At 40.1% G+C, this 22595-nt stretch overlaps 1 protein-coding gene across 2 annotated transcripts in view; it reads right to left on the bottom strand.

Moving 5' to 3' along the window:
* The window catches only part of exoc6b (exocyst complex component 6B), a 103398-nt gene that overhangs the window by 23032 nt on the left and 57771 nt on the right, over positions 1 to 22595 (bottom strand). The window contains exons 16-21 of one of the 2 annotated variants that reach the window (XM_053493754.1): positions 14640 to 14751; positions 13460 to 13594; positions 13124 to 13303; positions 11266 to 11295; positions 2823 to 2964; positions 849 to 922 (exon numbers count right to left, since the gene is read on the bottom strand). In XM_053493754.1, coding sequence (XP_053349729.1) covers positions 849 to 922; positions 2823 to 2964; positions 11266 to 11295; positions 13124 to 13303; positions 13460 to 13594; positions 14640 to 14751 — 673 coding nt within the window. The remainder of the gene's footprint in view (positions 1 to 848; positions 923 to 2822; positions 2965 to 11265; positions 11296 to 13123; positions 13304 to 13459; positions 13595 to 14639; positions 14752 to 22595) is intronic. The other variant, XM_053493762.1, reaches the window with a different exon arrangement.

The following is a 22595-nucleotide window of genomic DNA, read 5'->3' as shown; positions in this document are numbered from 1 at the left end:
GTGGCACTGCATCATGATGGCAGGCGGGACAAAACGGGATTGTTTTAGTGGAAGAAAGAGCTATCTGTCACTGTCTATCAGCTCATTCATCCACTGCTCCATGAGCATCCAGCCCATCCGTCATCCCCTCTCAGCCTCTGACATTTGCTCAGGTTGGTTACTTCGGCTGCAAGGGAGGGGGTCCCGAATATGGAATCTCATACCCCCAGTGTTATTCTTTCCCATCCCCTCTAGACCCCGTAATTTGCCACCCACCACCACAAAACATGCGCAGTCCATACACTCGTCTTCTTTTCTTTAGCAAAAACACCTTGTATAAATTTCAAGAGTAAAGGCAAAAATGTTAGTATGGTTAATGCACACAGTGGCAAGGCGACGATGGGCAATTTGGGACACTGTAATTTTTAGTGTTACAACATATTGGGTTCAGAAAATGCAGAGATAAACCAAATGAGCAATTCAGTGACACCGGCATAATTAATGATCTCAGAAAGGCTGGTTAAGAAATACTCACTTTAAGAAATTTAAGCAAAACAAAAGTCATTAATGCACTTCTGATCCAAATAGGACAGATTAAAAGTTCTGTATATATCAAAGTCCTTGGGATCGAAGATAAGAATGCAAAAAAAAAAAAAAAAAAAAAGACACACATTGAGGGCAACTTAAGGAAAGGAACCTTCAAACAAAACCAGGACTTAGGTAGAGGTTTAGGGGGTTGGAACTGCTGGATAGGGAAAGAGAATAAGTGAAAGGAGGGGATGCTTAGGCGTAAACAGGAGAAAACAGAAGAAAGGGGGAAAGAAGAATGAAAGAAAAGAAAAAAGGGTAGGAAAAAAACAAAGACCTACTTGTCTCAAGTCGATGAAGGCGAGCAGCAGAGTGTCCCCCTGGAAGCCAGGCACCGGGCCGGCCCTGGCAAACCCTGTGGGAAAGAGAGAAGGATAAAGAGAACGGGGAATTCGCCATGGAGTAGGAGATTGGCAGACGGATGACAGCCGGGACAAGGGGAGGACAGGGGGAGGTACAGTGGGGGGCAGGGGAGGTGGAATGGAGGGGGGTGTTTGGTGGTTCTGTGGGTGTTGATTGGGGGGGAGGGGGGGGCTGGGTGGTTCGGGGCAGCCCCTGCCACAGAGTCATGTCTCTGGGTCTGCCACTGGCTTTGTGCTATCCGCTTCATCATCAAACAGTCATTAATTCTTCCCCAGTGTTGATCTGACAAGTCAGAGGGTGGGGTGGAGTATGAGTGACAAGGGCTTTGCCTTTACCTCCACTGTCTGAAACCCATGAGGCTGTCCTTCTGAACATGTGGCGCTGCACAGAGCAAAGGTGGGGACAAAACCTTGTGAAAAGGCGAGGGGGATTGTAGAGAGGTTTCAGGGGGTTGGATGCAAGGCCACCAGAGCGTTCTCTGGCTTTGGCGGGAAACCCGTAAACAAGCAGCTTCGCCATTCTAGAAAACGGAACGTTTGACACACAGAGACAAAACAAGCTGAGCCTGGGAGAAAACCCTTTCTCCTCGCAACGCTGAAGGCTTTTTTCCCCTCTCACGCGGATTACATGCCTGCCATTTTTATTTCTGACCCCTGCACTATACATAAGGAACTTTGGGCAAATGGCAGCAAAGTAAATGTGACGCATGTCAGGCTGCATCAAATCAAATACACAATTACAAGATAAAAACAAACAAACAAACAAAAAAAAACTTCAAAGCTTTATTCTTACGCCACAATACAAACGGGGTAAGCGAAAAGAAATGCTTGGGCTTTCTCAAGGGCACATTAGAAAAACGCAAAAGTTCCTCTGAGGAGTGAGTGGAGTTTCTACTGTTGCTTAATTTTCTCTGTACCCCTGCTTACTTTGCACTTGATGTAACAAGTAAACAGTGGCCAGAAGAGAATAAAAGCTGGAATTGATCATTTTGCATTTGCCCTTAATATGAAGTTAGACCAAAAACTTACCAATGATCATTCCAAAGCTCTGGACACTCACGGTTTTGATTCAGAAAGACTAACAGCGCCCCTAGTGGATCAATACAAGCTGTGCAAGAAGACTTTAGCATCACTCAAGTACAAAATTACTGGAGACTCTGACAATCATGCTATTCTCAAAAGCCCATGTAAACTTATTTGCCTATACTTTTCTCACATGCCTCTTTAAAGCCATCACAAATAATGTCATTGATGAGGGATTCCTCCAGACACATCCCAACTATTACAGTGGTTAAGTTATAGTAGTTATTTTTGTGCATAGTTCTGCCTCATTTCCTCAAACCCTCTATTACTTCCACCCAACCTATATCGCATTTGCTCATCTACACAGACAGAAACCGAAAGTTGAGGTCAAGACACTTTCCACTCAAGTGGTGTTCAGATTATAGGCCATATTTGTGGTTCTGTGAAATAAAAGCAACAGTATCGCAAATTTTAGAGGGATGTTCAAAAGTGACTGACACTGTGACAGTACCTATCAGCCTGGTAGGAAAACAAAAAAAACAAAATGCCAACAGATGGTGCAACCACGACAGTTGATGTGGCAGTCTCATGAAGGAAGCTCATTTTGTGTCTGCCTGTGATCTCTGGGAGATGGGAAATCTATTAACCAGACTCGGTCAGACGCTCAGAAGCGGTTTCAGCTGTGGTCACAAAAAAAAGCTACTAAAAAAGATGGGCCAAGCTACACAACTCTATCATAAGCCAAATATGCATTATTTCTCTTTCTCAATCTACCCTAATTTGTCCTCAGGGATAGTGGGATCAGTCTCTATACATCAGGGCTCTATACATGTCTTGCATACAGTAAAGATTTAAAAAGGTCATACTTACTTTCACACTCTTTGACGTCCACATTGAACTGCTGGATTGCTCCCATAGATACCTGCCTGACATCAGTTTCAAGCAGCAGCTGCAGCAAGGAGGTGGACAGATGTTTACACGCAGACATACATGCTGTCTGAGCAACCTTACCCTATGCATACAGAGACAAAAAAAAAAAAAAAAAGAATGTTTAGTAACAGACATTTTAATAATTGGTACACAATGAAATACAAAAACACACAAAAAAAAAATTATGAACCATAAGAATTGCAGGAATAAAATAATGCCTGAAAAGGACATGCCTTGCTTTTTTCAATTTCTGGGAGGACATCACCTCATAACATCTGTTAGAAGACTAATGCACGACACGCATACCCGTACACACATCAAAATTTAATAATCCAAAACTGAGCTTAGTGCAATATACAATATTAATACCACCACATCCAATCTACAGGGACATTAGCAGAGTAATGATAACTATTAGACATAAATATTTTACAAAATAAATCCCTAATTTCGAATATGGTAACCTATTTGTGCATTTCTCCCTTAGAAAGACACATAAAAACCTCAAATATGCCCTAGTCTGCTGTCCAATCCTATTCTGAAGGAAACTGATATTTTCAGGATGGATCCAAAGCTTTTAATTTGATACTAAAGCTAAAAGAAAACACAAGAGTGGAAAACCTGGAATCTGTGGGATTTATGACTAACAGGGTCAAAAATGAAAAACAAAATACTACTATTCTAGCTACTGGCAAAGCACCTAGAAATAATTCCAAATAGGTTAACTTCAGTGTAAATCTACAAAGGACACACAAACAGAAAGAAAATGTAAGTATAGAGAAGTATAAAGTAAAATAAAAAGAGGAAAAACACAACTGAGAGATGCCCACTGCTATAGTGCAAAATGTTAAAGCTTTAATACAGGTACTCCATGAGACTTAAAGCTAGTGTGGCATCCAATCTTTACACAATCATGAGTGCATTAAATCATTACTAATGATCAGAAATTTTTTTCATCATATGCCTTTTGTATAAAATTAATGCAAAACAAATGAACTTTTTTATGAACTGAGCAGAGTACTACTCAACATAATGTCCATCACAGGCAGTGCATCATTGAACTCAACTCTCAACTCCTGGTGAAAAATCCCTTTTGTCGCAGTTTATGGTCTCCACTGCGCTACAGGACGTTTACTGAGATGACCCCATTGACAAGAGCAATGTGTACAGATGGATGAAGGAGTTTAAAGAATGGAAAACTAGCATTGCAGACAAACAACTTTGACAAAGAGGATTTTCAAAGAGGATTCAAGAGTTGGGTTCTACTGCATCACTTGTGATGGAGACTATGCTGAGTAAGTGCCCTTGCATAAAGAATGATTTACCCTACCAAAATGAGTTACTTTCAGTATATCCCTCATAAAATTCCCTGTTTAGAGAAAAGTAATTAAATAAAACCAGATAACCAAACTGAGAAAGTAGAAATGGAGAAAAGCCGCCGATAAGCCCAAAGTAAAGCCCTGCTTTCTGAGTGAAAGGAATGACATAATCCCAAACTAACACAAACAACACCACAACCAAATATGAGTGACGTTACGAATTGGTCACGAATTCAGAAAATCGAAGGTAGATAAATGCGTTCAGGTATTCAGCACAAAAAAACAAAACAAATGCAACGTGCGAGTTGCCATCCAAAATCCAATCCCGCTCACCCCTTACCTAATGCTGGCTTGTGCTAAGTCTTTAACCAATTAGTGATTTGGCTGGTTTTCTGATTGCAGTAATTGATTTAACGGTGGGCGTAATAACAGCTAAGAGATGAGGCTGGACCAAAGCCTAAAGCTGGGTCAAGGAGACGGAGGAGTATGCCTGCTAAACTGTTAGTGCTACGCAAAAGAGGTGAGCAAGTCTTGGCTTTGCTGAGACATCATTAACTAGGGACATCATAGGGGACATATATAAAAGAGCCACGCATATACAGTGTATGTGTACATGTTGTAGATATAGGCTTTAGACTAATAACAGCTCATTTCAGTTTCTTGTCATGGCATCTCCTGGGTACAAAATCACATCCACCTAAAACTATGGTTTAAAAAATGAAATAAAAAAAATAAAACAATAATTTGTGACGCAGTGCTACAACAGACAAGACTAGTTTCTTTGGTCCAGCGTTTTTGGCTTCTGAGCTTTACTACCAGCCAGAACTAAACTTTTCAGTTCTGCTACTTTTCTATGAAAGACTAAAAGTTATTGCTGCAGATATAACTGTAGTTCATCCAACAGGCCAAACAGAAACAAGGAATAAAACACAACCTTATTAAATATAAGTCTTACACTGGCTGGCATGTGCTTTGGCAAAAGGACGTCTTCATGCATGTGCGCAAACATGTTGACGGGAGGAAGATCTTAATACCGATCTTCCTTTCATGAGCTGCTGATTGTATTTGCGAACATAATCAGAATCGTGATTTGACACGCATAAATTTTCCCATAAAAGATCATAAACATGTTTGTTTGACAAATAACCAAATGCTACAGAAAAAGAAAACAAAGAATTAGATTAGAACAACGCCAGAGGGGATGAAGGCTGAGGAGAAATTAAAGCCTTGTTATGATGCTTTTGCATGTGGATGAAAGTAAGTCCAGTTAATCAACGTTGCGTTTACATTTAGCAACCTTTTTAACTCACTTAGTGATTCATTCATATTGTAGGTAAAACAGCTGTATTTGAAGTCTCTTAAGGAACGAAACACCTCACTAATCGTCAGTGTGTTACATACCTCTCTTTCAGACACATACTCAGTCATGATGTGGTCTAACCCAGTCAGCCTTTAATCAGGTTAAAGCACTTTCAGGCTTAACTAGGCGATTACAGATGATTAGGGAGCCTGTGCGGCACTACGGTGATTAAAAAATAAACACGCTTGTTTTCCGGCTGCTCCTCTTTGCATTCTTAATAGCTATAATAAATCATGCGGGCCAGAGGAAGAGTGGCTGTTTGTTGTTTCTCTCCCTCATTGTGAAATGAAAACCCCACGATTACCTGTCTCCTGCCCAAGCCATTACAATCACTCACAAGCGCGGCTCATCTGGTCTGATTGGAGCGTAAGGCTATATTGATTTGGCACGGTTAACATTTGTGTACAGATTTTGCATGAGAAAGAGTAATAACGGAACCCTAATGTGGAAATATGCCCACCCAGTTGTGAAGGGATGTGGGTTGGTTAGATGATAAAGAAAAAAAAAAGTGAGTGTCAGCACCATCGTTGTGACAAAGTGTACTGTACCAGTTTAGTACTGTATGGCGTAAAGTTAAACAAATGTGTTCTTAAAGCAATCTGTTTACTTCTTACGTCTGATTACAAAGTACATCGGCCTTGCATAGCTAGTTTTAACACCAGGTACTAGAGTTTTTTTTTTTTTTAAACGCAATGCTTTTTACCCATTTTAGTATGTTTTTATAACTAATAAACCGACAGCACCTGTGCTTTTTGGACACGACGCCAACCAACCACAGTACTTCCCTCATTATTGCATGCATTAGTTTATATCATTATTATTTTATCAGCATAAGATAAATGTTGTCCAAGGTTTTATTGCTCAAGGTTTTATTGCTAACATACCTCTAGTACACTGTAGCTTTCGATCTGTTTTAGAGTCTCTGTGGAACAGCTAGAATCAATGTCAGGTTTCATTTACTAATACACCAAGTTATATCCTCATTAGAACTGTACATGCCTGTCTCTGGTCAGACAGCGGTATACACGTTTTAGTATGTGCGCCTGGGAGACATTAACCATATGCTGATAAAATGATGACCATATAAATTAACGCATGCGATGAAAAACGCAACAACAGAAGGAAATGTAAATGGTTTAACACACGTCAGTTGAGGAACACAGACCTCATCAAAAGTAGTCAGTCAGAAACAGGGCGTCAGACTGTGTACCCCTACTGATTAGCAGGCATTGTCCCTCCTCTAGTTTCTGATTGGTTGGAAATTAGCAAGCACAGTATTTTGAAATTGTCTGCACGCAAGAAAGAAAGTGGAAATTCAGTTTGAGCGGGACGCAAGTGAGAGTTTGAAGCGCAAGTGAGCATTTAAGCGAGTTTAAGCTCAGGTGTTTGGCACGAAAATAACTACTCGAACTTCAAGTAAACCAGCCTCCAGTAAACAAAGACACGAGATGAGAGATGTGATGGAGTTGTATAACTGAACCTTTCACTAATCTCTGGCCTGAATTTATAACATTTCGTTTTATTCTGTGCATGACCAATGAGTGTGACTGATCTGGAATTGTTGACAAGTAAAAATGTGAACATGTGAACGTAGTGTCTTCTGAATGCGGGAAAATACAAGCAAGTGAATCGCTGATGTTTAGAAATGCTGTAGATATGTGAATCAAGATTGCATCGTTATTTATTTTATTTTTTTATGTATTAATTGTGCAGCCCTACCGGGTTCTCTGCTCCTCTGAGCTGACTTTATGTCGATGTGTGTCTGAGGTGCATACTAACAGCATACTACTCGAACTTCACAACTAGTTACAATACTTGTTGTACATTTCTGATGGGGAGAGGGGAAAAAGAAGAAATAGAAAAACTAAATGAAATCCAATTGTTAAGTAAAATGTGGCTTGAATCTAATTGGAAAAAGATTTCATGTGTTTTGCGCTGAAAGAAATCCTTCTTACTTTGATCACATGCAAAAAAAAAAAAAAAAAAAGGTCTGAACATAGCCAAAGTTAATCAGAGCCAGCTAAGGAGCATCTACTTCACAAAGCAATCACATACACACACAACAAGGGTAGCAGTTTAGTCTGCTCACAAAATATTTTCTTGCTTATGTTAACTACAACTTTCTAGAAACCTGACTCGTTTTTCACCTTCACTCCTTCTACCTAAATCTTTCACTAACAGTCAAGAGATCCTTAAATCACAAACCTGGCGCGATTTAAATAACTGATGAGAGGAATCGTGTGTGCCTGTACCATGTACATGTGCACGCTCTGTAACTGTGGAGCATGTGTCCTCAATGCACACACACGCAGGATTATTTACATGTTCTCACACACATGCAGAGCTAACCAGATTGAGTAATAGATGTTTACGCTAAAGTGGGAGACTATGTCCTAAGACCTGAGCTGTTCCCTTAGGTAGACACAGAATCAGTTCATAGGGTTGTTTGCGTGCATGCGTCTGTGTGTACGTCTCCTGGGTTCTGTTTCACACAGGGTCAAGCTTAGGAAGGTATACCGGCTCTCTCACACACAAGAACACTTGTCTTGGAGTTCAGGGCAGAGGCATGTTAACAATTAGCTCAGGACATCGACAGTATGAATGAAAAAGAAGAAGAGGGTGAGCAAGAGGTAGCCAGAGTGCTTAATTAAACATGGACTCATCAAAGCGCTCATTAAAAAGCACTTAGCAGCACGGCTGTGAAAACAAACAGACCGCAGAGAAACCTATCAGTGGAGTACAGTACTAGAGACAAGAAAGACATGAAACAGGAACAGCACAGACTGTAAAGAAAGTAAATGAGTATGATAATGTTTGAGGATTTTAACCTGAGAGGAATTATAGCGGTGCTGGCCAGGGATCTACTGAAACGTCAACCAAAACTTTTTGCACTTAAACAGCCAAAAAAAGTCATGTTTCATTTATTTGTTTTATTTAAACTGTTAAACTTGACATAACGTAATAACAGCTATAACGAATAACACTATGCTTCAGATAATGCACAAATTCATTTATAATGATTATGGAAAGAATAAGAAAACTTACTCTCTTCAATCATTCATTACCAAAACCGTGTAAGATTCATGGAAGAACAGCGCAAACCAAAAGAAAAAAAAAAAAAAAGTAGGGCTACAATTTGATCAAAGTTACATAGAGGAATTGCTGTTTGCTCCCCTACAGAACAAAATGAATGAATTCATACATGTATGCACATCAGGCAAAAAAAAAAACAAACACTGATATCATTTACCTGTATAGGGTCACGGGAGACCTGGAACCTACAGTAGCCCAAGGGGAATTCGGGGGCACTAACAGGCATACAGTACAACCTGGACCAAGTTCCACTCCATCGCAGGGGACACAAGCGCGCACACATTCACACACACTATGGTGAAATTTAGGCTACTTTGCATGTCTTTGGATTGTAGGAGGACACTGCAGCACAATAAGACGCTCTTATCCAGAGCAACTTACATTTTTATCTTATTACACATCTGAGCAGTTGAGGGTTAAGGGCCGTGCTCAAGGGCACAACAGTGGCAACTTGGTGGTTGTGGGGTTTGAATCTGGGATCTTCCGAACGGTAGTCCAATGCCTTAACCACTGAGCTACCCCTGGCCCTTGCACACACATGAGGCAGGAATCAAACCCTCGACCCTGGATGTCTGAGAGCACAGTGCTACCATGTCACCCAAGCAAAATACTATACTACTACTTTAACACCGCACTCGATTTTTAAAGGATTCTGTCTCTTACCAATTACATTTTATAAAAAGGAAACTGAATTGAATCCATCCCGGCACTTATTACACTCCTCATCATGCATGAAGTTCAAACACGTTTCTTTCTGTGAATTCTTTCCATTTTAACGACAAAGTAAAACATAAAATAAAATCCCACAGGCTGCCCTGGTGGTCTCCCACATTACACATACACACACTAACACTTTTGTAGTGACCATTGTAACCCCAACCGACCTTTACTGGCAGCCTGTGGCCTACTGTGTCTGCACATGTAGACATATCCGTCTGAATCTCCATGTACATTTGTACACACTCCCATACAGACAACGGAAAACATTACATTTTGCGAAACCTATTCTTTAGGAGTAGGCAACTAGGAAAAAAAATCTAATCAAATAATCAAATAGAGTGAATATAACTTGCCATTAGAGTAGAGACTGTTGTGCTGAGAGAGTATGTTCTTCATAAAACAGACTGGAGACACTGAACAGTAAGCTACGGTGGTTTCACGCTTCAGAATCACTGGAGAAGCATTCACCACATGTTCTACCAAATTCTGTATCGTGTAATCGGGGCATCACGGGATACAGAAGCGGAACACCGCAACAGAGCAGGACTTCACTCGTGCGTAATGCACGTTTCGGGACAGGCTGCCAAAGCCGAGAGATTTAATCCACAGTTCTGAGCTGCTCTGACTCAAAAGGTATTTTAGACTGTTTGTGCAACAGTCAGCCTTGAGGCCATGCAGACACCGGGGCACGGAGCTTTCAGCGATATTGTGTGTGCTTTTGTAAGGAAACCTCATGAAAGATACTTTGGCTAGAACCTTTTTGTGTCCCCCTGTCTAGACATGTCATGTCAGAACAATTCCTTTGGTTATGAAAAAAATAATAAAAGGGCTAAAATATCTTTTTGTGGCTGCTTCTTTATGTCAGTCAGTTTCTTGTTCTTCATTCCATCCTAAACAGCATCTTCTGACTAGCTTAAAAAAATCATTTGACCATCTTAAGCTTTGATTATGACGTGCGATTCATGTGTGAAAATTATTCCTCATGCCCAGAACCCCTTTTTCACAACTTGCGTTCTGAATATTTGTGTGCCATCAGGGGGAAAAAACTCCATCGATGTTACAACCTGGTCATTTAGTACATTCAGGTCATCAGCTGACTTCATTTTATTGCCGCATAATGCTGATTCTAGACCTGACCTGAACTGAAACAACCCCAGATCAAAACACTGTTTTAAGAGTCGTTTACATTGGCCTCTATGTATGATGGGTGCACGGTCACAGGTCGGGTAGTAAATAAGATTAGCAATCGTTGATTGTATTTAATTTCTACAGCATGTGTAATAGATTTCGATTCCAAATGAGCGAGCCAGAGCTAGCAGTGTCGAGGAATATTTGCATTTGAAATGACATGAGGAACCAGAGAAGAGTAAAAAGACATTAGTTTGCATTTTGAAAAAAAAAAAAAAGAAACTAGACTGTGAATATGTTTTGTGGGATGAGCACGGGGACAGACACTGAGCACAGTGTCCACCCGATATGACCTTTCTAATTTACCGAAGCCCATTCAGAAATACTTAGCGAGTGACTGCTTTGTTTCAAGCATTTTCAAACTATTAAATCAGCAAAGTAAGTACAGGAATGCCTAAGAGAATGTCAGCACGTGCTTCAAATTCAAATGTGTCTCAGTGCCATGACCAAATGCCTTGAAAGGCTAAAGTTAATAACGCTCAACAAATGATGCACACAACATCCGGTCCCAAAAGCAGACGATTAAGGGCCGATGAAAAAAAAAAGAAAAAGGAATAAAAAAAAAGGTTCCATTTAAACATACAATAAATCACTGGGTGAAAACGAGCCGTCAGAAAAACATGCGGTAGTGCTACACTGCAATCACGACTCATGGTTAAGGTTATGCCAGCATTTAAGCACACACGCTGTGAGCCATACTCACCGGCAGCCTGGCGTGCTCTATAGGATTGCCCTAAAGAGGAGAGAGAGGAGGAGGAAAGGGACTGTTTTTAGGTCAGAGGTCATATTTATGACTGTGCCGTAGGGATTAGGACCTGTGATTTAGGGATTATACATAAGACTGATGACCATGCTGTTTCCACTTCTTTCATGGAAACCCAAATCTCTCTCAGAGAGTCACTGCTGGGTGTGTAGTGGGTGGTCAAGGACAAGGGTGTTCACATGACTGACGAAGCTGTGGCTTCAGATACTGTACCTGTTTTCCAACTACCTAGATGCTGATGCTGGTTCTGGAGCAGTTACGGAAATGACAAAGCCCCTTGAAAGCAAGTGGAGGTTTACTAACCAAGAGTCTAAAGATAATATTAATCAAGGTGGGTTTCTATTGTATTTCTGCATTTGAGAACACATTTGATCAAATAGCATATCTATACGTTCAAACAAAGATATTGCGATAATGTATGATTACATGCAAAATTAAAAATATGATTACATGCAGGGTTTTGTTTTTCTTCCTTTTTAAATTTTCAAATAACCACTATAAATAAATAATAAGTATAATTAATAAATATAATTAAAACTAAAAGTTCCTGATTAGTCAAAATCTGCAAAACCCCTATTAAATAAAAAAAATAATCAAAAAACTATAATAAATAATTCGGATGCTGGATTTCTCCTAGAGATTAAATAACGGCTCTTTTATTAGTGTGTTCATTTAAGCAGCAATTCCAGAACCAGCGCCAACATCTTTTCTGCGCAAAAAGGCGGACAATCACTTGCACATCTCCGCACATGTGAAATCCACACCTGAGCACCATGGCTAACTTGCATACACACACACACACACACACACACACGCATGGCTGCATTTGCATGGATATGGAATGGTCTACAGCAGGATGAGGAAAACACGCTTGAGAAAAGTCTTCAGATGCAAAACCAAGAACATACAAAAACATTGAGTATAACTAAAACAATACGTGTTTGGGAAAATAAGAAGCCACTGTTGAATGCTGCCCCTCAGCTAAAATCCACCCAAAATGTTCAGGTTGTTATTTTTGTGTAAAGGGGGCACATCCCCCTCAGCCAATGCTGGGTCAGAGGGCATTGTTAGATTTAGGAGATTACAGGAGGGGAAAGGGGGGGGTTTCTGGAAGCAGCTTTCAGCGCCTCTGTCAGGGGACAGAGGCCACTGTGTACCCCCGGGGGCCAGCTCTGGCACTGGGACTCTTAGCGCTGCTAATCCAGCAAGGAAAGGATGTTTAGCAGAGGCTCATGGAAGGGAATGTTAAGGAAAGCTTTTGTTTGCTTTAAATCCGCGTCAGGTCATGGGTCAAGGGCAGGATGTACCAAGGGCATGAAGTTACCCAACATGAGCTACATCTAGGTTATGCCATCAACTCTCTTTAGCTCAATGGCAGCTGGGAGGAGAACTAGGAGGACCTACACCATGGTTTCCTATCCTCTTACTGCACTGATCTCACTTAACCTCGACTTCAAGTTCAAGTGCAGTGTGCTCATAATCCCTTTTAGAACAACAAACTCGAAAAGACAAGAGCTCCTTGGAACTTTAAAGTCATTAGGTAACCTTTCTAACAACTTCACATTCCAAGATCTCGCACAGGTGAGAACATGTAAAAGTAAAATAATTAAAGATTTAACAAATGCACGTAATAGCAAGCATGCTGTAATATAAATGTGTTTTCACAGAGAGAAAACATTTTTTATACAGAAGATGTGAAAAGCATTGTTGTACCTCAAAAGAAATGGAAATGCAAGCAACCTACATGCTGAATGAGACTGTGTTTGTGTGTGCGTACGAATGAGAAAAGGCTCCTCACAGGCAGATGTGTAAACACTGCAAAGGTGCTGCAGAGGAAGGCAATGAGGTCACTCAGGTAGTCGCTGGCCTGACCTCCACCTTGAGCTGCCATCCAGTCATAATCCGCCAGCTGCAGGAACTGATCGATCTTAAGATTCAGGTTAGTGTAGATCTCCTCTTCCGCTGCATGCCTTGCATCCTACATGCACACAAGCGCAGATATACAAATTCTCATCCTTATACAGACCCAATCTAACAATAGCTCATCATGGGTATGTTAACATAAAGCCATGCGATGGCAAATTATAAAAGTAGGTTTTGAAATGTTTTAATTTAAACGTGTGTTCTCTTGTACCTTAAAGGTGGAGGTGCCATACAGTTTGGTGGTGTTCACTGTGTCTGAAGGCACGTTGGTGATGTTGGAGATGAACGCTTCCAGGCAGTGACAGGACATCTCAAGGTGTGTGGTGTTCACGATGATTTGAACCAACTAAATAAATGAGATCACGTTCTATATCTTTTAAGGCAATTTCTTTTCAGCTTTGCATCATTTCAATACAGTGACAGAATGATGTAGTACAATGTCTACACGCTTACAGCAAAGAAGTGTATGCCACGATGCACATTTCTGCTACACGCTGTGTAGAAACCAGCCTACAGAGTTACAGGTGGTTCCTAAACGGCTCCTCCTAAAGTGCTGTGCATTGTGAGATGGAATTACTCAAAACAGAGAACAGGCTGGTCTGAGCTTAGTCAGTGAGCCAGGGTTCATGGGTGCAAAGGCAGGCCAGAGCTGTCAGCAACCGTGCGAGACGCGATGGACTAATTTAGGCCAGACCTCAGTGTGGAACCTTTCGCTAGGCTCGCTGAGCCTGGGTCAAACATCCGAAGCTCCACACAACCAGTGAACTACAGAAGCTGGAGGTTTCCGATATCTGATCTGGCATTAAACACCGAGGTAGGGGTGTGTGTGTGTGTGTGTGTTTATGAGGGGGGGAGGGGGTGGTGGCAGTTTTTTTTTTTTAACCAAGAGCGGTAGCGTGACAGTGGGCAAGCAGCGGATTGCCCTTTCAATGAACTACCTCAAAATCATAACCAAAAAAACTCCCCCTCTCTTCACCCCACATCTTTGTCTCTCTTCAATCAGTGGCACCCAGCTGAACTTTCTATCTGGAGTGGTAAGATTATAAACAGGGCTGAAAGGAAGCGGGAAGCTAACGTCTCTGCATCGATAGTGGTTGGAACAGACTAAACACACTCAAGACAGAGAGCCACAGTCAGGCTGAACCAAGAGCAGGGTGGAGTAAGCAAGGAAGGGCAGTGGTAGGTATAATGGGGTGCTTGAAAAGGTTCAAAACTTGACTGTACATAAGGACGGAAAAAAACTGCATAACACACTTGACAAGATTCATTCAAAAAAAAGCTCATCATAAGTAACTGGCCAAGAAAATGCATCTAGTTTTCCAGTGTTCGGGTTAACACAAATTTAAGTACTCGTCTATACTGTACATATAAGAGCACATTAGGCATCTCACCTCTGCTAATCCCACATTCTTCTTCTTGATGGCATACTGCAGGCAGTTACTGAGTGTCCTCGTCAGTAGCAGGTTAGTAGACTTGCGTATCATGTCATCAATTTCTGTAGAACTGAAGCCAATAATACCTTAATTAATCATCCTAATATAGTTGTGTTCAAAAGTTGGGCGCCTTGAAAAAAAATTGTAAAACATTGCCATTCATTTGGAAAAAATGAATGACTGAATGCATAATATTTTTTTTCTTATTTAAGGATATTTGTAACAAAGTCATTCATTATCACAGTTGTTTGATTCCTTTTAAAACCTAATAATAACTGAAATCACCCAAACAACCCTGATTAAACATTAACATATCCTTCCATGTTCGGCTACATTATAAACACACAAGTTGACACTCACAGGTTTAAATGGTCTATTGAGGGGAAGTTTCCACACCTGTGACTCAATGTAATTGTAATTAGTGTCCTTGCATAGTCAGCGAGTTTCTCAGCTCATGAGGTGATGCATTGACTTGGCTGAATACTGCAGCATGGGGGAAACAAAAGAACTGCCAATAAACCCGCATAATATGGTAGTTGAACTTTCTAACGCAGGAAAAGGGATTTACAAAAAAACCTTAAAACTTAAAAACGCCAGTTAGTACTGTTCAAGCTCTGATAAAGAGGTGAAAAATAAGAGCTTCTGTTAAAACTACGCCACGATCAGGTAGACCAAGAAAGATTTCACCCACTACTGCGGGAAGAAATGTTTGTTTTTACTCACAACCTTCTTGAAAAAAAGTGGTGGTGTTTCAGGGCGCACAACGAGTGACCTGCATGGTCGAGTTGCCAGGAGAAAGCAGGTACTGCACCCATGCCACAAAAAGTCCTGCCTGCAGTACGGAAGACAGCACCTAGACAAGCCTCACAGCTTCTGGAGCCAAGTCATTTGAAGTATGAGACCAAAATTAAACTTTATAGTCAAAAAGGAGTCAACAAGGCCTACAGTGAAAAGTGCACCATCCACACTGTAAAAGCAAGGTGGTGGATCTCCTATGTTTTGGGGCTGTGTGAGCTCCAGTAGCACAGGGAAGTTAGTCAAAATTGATGGCAAGACGAGTGCAGCATGTTATCAGAAAATACTGCCAGACGATTTGTATTCTACAGCACAAAAGCTGCGCATGGGACCCTCTTGGATGTTCAACATGACAATGATCCAAAGCACAGGGTCACGTTGACTTTCCAGTTGCTGCAGCAGAAAATGGTGAAGGTTCTGGAGTGGCCATAACAGTCGCCTGACCTCAGTATCATTGAGACACTCTGAGAAGATCTTAAATTATTCCAAAACATTTACATGAACTGGAAGCATTTTGCCCAGAAGAATGCGCAGCTATACCACCTAAGAATTAAGGACGTCATGCACAATTAATATAAAAGATGGCTTCATGATTTATTTGGGGATTGTGCCATTCCTGTTATGGCTTACATATAAACTAGTGTCCTATAAGAAATGAAATAAACTAGTTTTGATTTCTCACTAATTTGCTTTTTTTTATATTAATTAAATAAATAAGAGGACACATCTTGCAAATTATCCCAAAGTATGCAAACTTTTAGGCACAATTGTATAATAAATAAACAAATACTCAGTATAAGTCAAAAGTTTGGACACACCTCCATATTCAGTCTTCTTTCCTTAATTTTAGTTTCTCTCTACATTGTAATCTCTACATGATAAAGGCATCCAAAATATGCAATAATCTCCTTTGATCACTTGATATTGAGATGTGTCTGCTAATTATGCTCTGTAAAGTGATCATAATCAGATGTGGCTCTAATCAGAGGTGCTGTTAATCGGTGACTTCTGAGGCTGGTAACTCTAAATGAACTTTTGGTCTTGCTTTCCTGGGATGGTCATCTTGAGAGCCAGTTTAATCAGCATGCTTTATGGGTTTTTACAAATGCATTTGACAAAACTTGCATGAACAGACTGTTGCAATTACTTAAACACTTAATCCACACTTAACGATTTAATATAAAAAATAATAATAATCCGAATCCGTGTCCAAACTTTTGATTGGTACTTTACAAAACCTACAGCCATGCTGCAGGAGACTTATTTATTAAAACACTGGAAATATGCTAAAATTCACTGATGTAATCATTAGATTAATATAGATCAGATTAATACAAGTCCAGATATATTTTACTGGAAATCGTGTGTCAATTAATCTCTTGGTGACCTACAGTTACTCAGACCTTCTGAGAATTAAAACATGCAAGACGTTGTCTGGGATGGATTTTAATCTGCATTATTCTGAGGTAAACCACAACCCTGAATACCTAATTATCCCAGCTCTTGACAGTGAACTAGACCCAGGCTGGAGAGAGAATGAGATACAGCAAAACAGGGCCAAACATAAATCAAGAGAGAGAAATGGTGAGACGGAGACTAGGAGCGCACAGATGGAGATCTGCAACAGCAAACAACACTGTATGGCCTGCAGCTCTACATTTTCCAACACTACAGGTGAGGAAAACCACATGAGCGCACACAGGGTATGAATCAAAAAGTCAACACAGCGAGGAGAAGAGAGAGAAATCACTTTGCTTTTGCACTCTTACTGTGGACGAGTGAATTTTGATGGAGAGTGGGGTCAGGAAATGGCACAAGTGGGGATAATTATGCAGTGAATTACCCTTGTTACCCTAAGTACAGCTGGAAGCATCTTCCCTACCTCCCCTCTACCGGGAAATGGGGAGAGAGAGAGAGAGAGAGAGAGAGAGAGAGAGAGAGAGAGAGAGAGAGATGAAAACAATGTGTCTTTGCCATGTAAATTAGTATAAAACAAGAGTGCAATGGCTTCTTCTCTCTGGGTACCAAACACATTCCTTATAAATTACTAAATTGTCTCACACTGTGTCAAGAGAGGCAAGGGAAGAATTTCAGAAACATTTTCTCCTCAGTGGGGGAAAGAATTTCCTTCAACTTGGCAAAAAGATGGACAGAGCAAGAGTGAAAAAATGATGTTGAGAGAAGGATGAATGGCTTTCAATGGGAATAGCTCAGTGAAGCAAGAATACTGATTCAGGCCTAATGACAAGCAGTCAGAAAAATAACTATGCCGTCCTATGGAAGTCCCAGACCACAAATGTGGTGCAAGACAAAAAAAAGAAAAAAAAAAAAAAAGACTGGAAATATACAAATTAGAGCACAATCAATTCTGTTCGTTCTTCCACTGACTCACCTAGTGTGGCAGACCATGACCAACATACATACCATCAAATATCTTAATATAAGAGCTCACCAACAACTGGAGGGGTCATGTAGAGGGAAGTGGCTGGAAATCAGCAAGATAATTAAGTCCATTAGAAAAAAAACAAAAGGAAGGAAATGTGTGTGCAGAGGTGGAGAGAAAGATGGATTGTATTGTACTGAATCTTTGTTCACTGATTCATCAAATGCAGTTTAAAAGCCAAGCTAGCTGTCTGTTTATGGACTATTGAACCATCACATTCATGCACATCAGAACCTGCATGAAGTAAAGGTTAGCTGCTACATGGAACTGCTTCAACATCTGTAAAACAACTTCAAAATGCATCCTTTCTCGCTTGGGGTTCAAGGTTCAGCAGACATTCAGATGGGAGACATTTTGAATGTTAAGAGAAATTCCTCCAGTCTGGTCCAACCACCTGCACATGGGCCAGCGCAACCTCCCTCCCCCCCTTTACTGCACCTCATCTTAATATTAACAGAGAGAAACCACAAGGCCTAATTGCCTCCGGTGGACTAGCCCGGGTAGAATGCAGAATCAGTGCTCTTCTCCTTTGGTCTGTCAATCTCAGGTTTCCATTTCCTGTAGCACCAGCCTGACCCCTGCGTCCTGACACATGCACGCAGCTAAGCACAGACGCACATGTAGACACACATATATACATATAGATCCCCTTACCAGAGGCTCTATTTCAGATCAGTCTGGGCCTCAATGTTCTGCTCCTGTATTAACAAGGACACAGCTTTGCAGAAAAATATGTCTAATATGTGAAAATCTATCTCGCAAAGATAAATTCTTATTTAATAGCACTGCTAAATTACTGTAACACTGAGAATAAGTGGGATTCTGGCTATTTGGAGCTCTGAGACCCCACATGCTGAGGCACGGTCTTTCCAGCCTCCTGCCAAAAAAAGAAGGGAATGTTTATTTTTGAATTTTAACAGACACCATAGCACAAGGACTGGCCACTTTCCGAAAACCGCACAGAACATGTCTGGTGGCTGTGGTCATGAAGAGAATGAGAACAGGAGAAGTCAAACCGTGGCCGCGGATAGAGAGGCCACTAGAGGAACAAGAGGCCACAGCACTATCAAACTACCGATTTCACGGCTCGATGCAGACGCGTCTAACATATGATCTCATAGAAAGGGTTACGTATCCAGCTTTGGAGGCTTTCTTAAACCTCATTCACGTCAAGTTAAACTGACAGGCCTTTAAGATCCAGACAAAAGTAATGACTAAGTGTGAGTGGCTAAATTCACAAGAAGTCAGACCAAACAATGCAGTGCGTTTCAAGCCAGATAAAATCTGATTTGGAAGAATTAGAAGTCTGAGTTGTCTTGTTTACTAATACTAGGCTACAAAAGCTCAACAGATAGGAGTATTTCCTGTCTGATCATTCAAATGGATATCAGCTGGCCTCAGAGACTTGGTTATTAGCAATCACTGGATAGACACCGTCCTAGACATAATTCATCCATGCTGTTTGATAGGTACTGATAGGTAATTTGGCAGGGGAAAGGACATAGTGGATTTTTCTTGACCCCATTACCATCAACTCACACCTTATTCTCACAAGACCAGCAATCCAGATGCATTTCTGAGGCAACCAGCAGTGACTGCTGATGGAGAACCCAACGCAGACTCTAAGCTGTGTTCTTACTACTTTCTGCAATCAAAAGGGGACAAACTCTTTCCATCCAGCCAGAAGCACTAAAGTGTAGTTCTATGACTGCGGCCTTGACCCAAAAGCATGGCAAGGCTACTGTAGCCAGACCTGCAGGGTTTAATTTTTCAGAAACTGCTAAAATACTGGAATTATGCAGAATAATACGAAAACATCTAGACAGGAACACCTTGTTCAGTGGCTCCCAGGGAGGCCTAGAGAAAAGCCAAACCAGTTTAGGCTTAAAGAAACATTAACTCAAAGCACCAGTCTATCATCTCAGAATGCACAGAGAAAACATGTTTAGGAAACTAACAGGAAAGTTTTTTTGGAGCCATTTGTTTCCGGGTGAAGGATGACAACATACAGTCGTGGCCAAAAGTTTGAGAATGACACAAATATTAGTTTTCACAAAGTTTGCTGCTAAACTGCTTTTAGATCTTTGTTTCAGTTTTTTCTGTGATGTACTGAAATATATTTACAAGCACTTTATACGTTTCAAAGGCTTTTATCGACATTTACATGACATTTATGCAAAGAGTCAGTATTTGCTGTGTTGGCCCTTCTTTTTTAGGACCTCTGCAATTCGACTGGGCATGCTCTCAATCAACTTCTGGGCCAAATCCTGACTGATAGCAACCCATTCTTTCATAATCAGTACTTGGAGTTTGTCAGAATTAGTGGGTTTTTGTTTGTCCTCCCGCCTCTTGAGGATGGACCACAAGTTCTCAATGGGATTAGATCTGGGGAGTTTCCAGGCCATGGACCCAAAATTTCAACGCTTTGATCCCCGAGCCACTTAGTTATCACTTTTGCCTTATGGCATGGTGGTCCATCGTGCTGGAAAATGCATTGTTCTTCACCAAACTGTTGTTGGATTGTTGGAAGAAGTTCCTGTTGGAGGGTGTTTTGGTACCATTTTTTATTCATGGCTGTGTTTTTGGGCAAAATTGTGAGTGAGCCCACTCCCTTGGATGAGAAGCAACCCCACACATGAATGGTCTCAGGATGTTTTACTGTTGGCATGACACAGGACTGATGGTAGCGCTTACCTTTTCTTTTCTCACACTTGCCTGGTGCCATTCCTGAGCAAGCTCTGCACTGGTGGCACTCTGATCCCGCAGCTGAATCCTCTTTAGGAGACGATCCCGGCGCTTGCTGAACTTTCTTGGACGCCCTGAAGCCTTCTTAACAAGAATTGAACCTTTTCCCTTGAGGTTCTTGATGATCCTATAAATTGTTGATTTAGGTGCAATCTTAGTAGCCACAATATCCTTGCCTGTGAAGCCATTTTTATGCAACACAATGATGGCTGCACGTGTTTCTTTGCAGGTCACCATGGTTAACAATGGAAGAACAATAATTTAAAGCATCAACCTCAAGTCTGGAATTTTAACTTAATCAGCCTGACGTAATGATCTCCAGTCTTGTGCTCGTCAACATTCTCACCTGAGTTAACAAGATGATTACTAAAATGATCTCAGCAAATCCTTTAATGACAGCAATGAAATGCAGTGGAAAGGTTTTTTTGGGATCAAGTTCATTTTCATGGCAAAGAAGGACTATGCAATTCATCTGATTACTCTTCATAACATTCTGGAGTATATGCAAATTGCTATTATAAAAACTTAAGCAGCAACTTTTCCAATTTCCAATATTTATGTAATTCTCAAAACTTTTGGCAACAACTGTATATTAAAGCACATACTGTACATTTCATGCACTTCTTCTATACAGCTTTTGCTGCCACATGATCCACATTCAAAACATTAGTCATTTTGTCTTGCAATCCTGTCTGCCAAAAATATTCCCGCCAAGCCAAATAATGATAAATCGCAGCCTAAATTCACTCTTGAGGATTTTACTAAATGCATGACAAGAAACCATATGATGGTGTACGTTGAGAAGCTTCATTTACTGAATGTTAGTGATTTTTATTAAACCCTATTTTTCAACTCTTACAGATTCAAGATGAGGTGATATTTACTGCTCGTCAAATACCATTTAATGTTGAACTATCGTTAAATAAATCAAAAACACTAGCATCACCTTGTGATTATATGCAGTTTCTAACCTCTCTTTCTCCATACCTTGTTATTCACCCGTCACTGCTATCTGTGCTGTCTGACGAGTGACTGAGATCCCTGCGCATGTACTCACATCGGTGTATTTAGTTATTTAAAACTCGTGCAATTCAACAATTAGACTGAAAACAGCGATTTAACATTACAAAATATAATAAATGCTAATTGAATACGCTGTTGAAAACTTAACGGCCCCTTAACAAACTTTCAAGCTGACTGTCTTTATACTTATTATTCTGTCATTATGCTCAGACCAGTGATCTAAACTCACAATTACAGACTTTTTTTTAATGATTTATAATTCTTATCACAACAGCAAATCAGGCCCAAAAATTATATAGGGTATTTAGAAACGTTAGTGTTGCACACATTTTTCTTCTTCTGACATCCGAAGACTACAGTAGTTGCCAAATACATTCAGAACTAGCATTTAATTCAGCACAGTGGATTAAAATCATAGTTAACATGGTCAACAAATGTCAATTGCAAAAACTGAGCAGAAATACTGTACATGTAAGCAATCTTAACACAACCATGCATCAAGAGTGACATTTTTTTTGCAGAATGTAACAATATTAAGAAATAATACTGGCAAATATATATATATATATATATATATATATATATATATATATATATAAATTAATTAATTAATAAATAAACAAATTATTTATTATTTAAAAGAATTTTTATTTTGCAGAATGTAATAATATTAAGAAATAATACTGGCAAATATATATATATATATATATATATATATATATATATATATATATATAAATTAATTAATTAATAAATAAACAAATTATTTATTATTTAAAAGAATTTTTGGCTGCTGTGTGTTTAGAATCGAGCGCATAAACTGAGGGCAAGTAAAAATTATTGTAAAGAAGATAAAAACACTTATAAGAGAATGACAAGACATTATGGTTTAGAGTATATACAAATAA

Source organism: Clarias gariepinus, chromosome 1, assembly GCF_024256425.1.
Source record: "Clarias gariepinus isolate MV-2021 ecotype Netherlands chromosome 1, CGAR_prim_01v2, whole genome shotgun sequence".
Lineage (NCBI taxonomy): Eukaryota > Metazoa > Chordata > Actinopteri > Siluriformes > Clariidae > Clarias > Clarias gariepinus.
The sequence above is the reverse complement of the archived record's forward strand: the minus strand, read 5'-3'. Positions and strand labels throughout refer to the sequence as shown.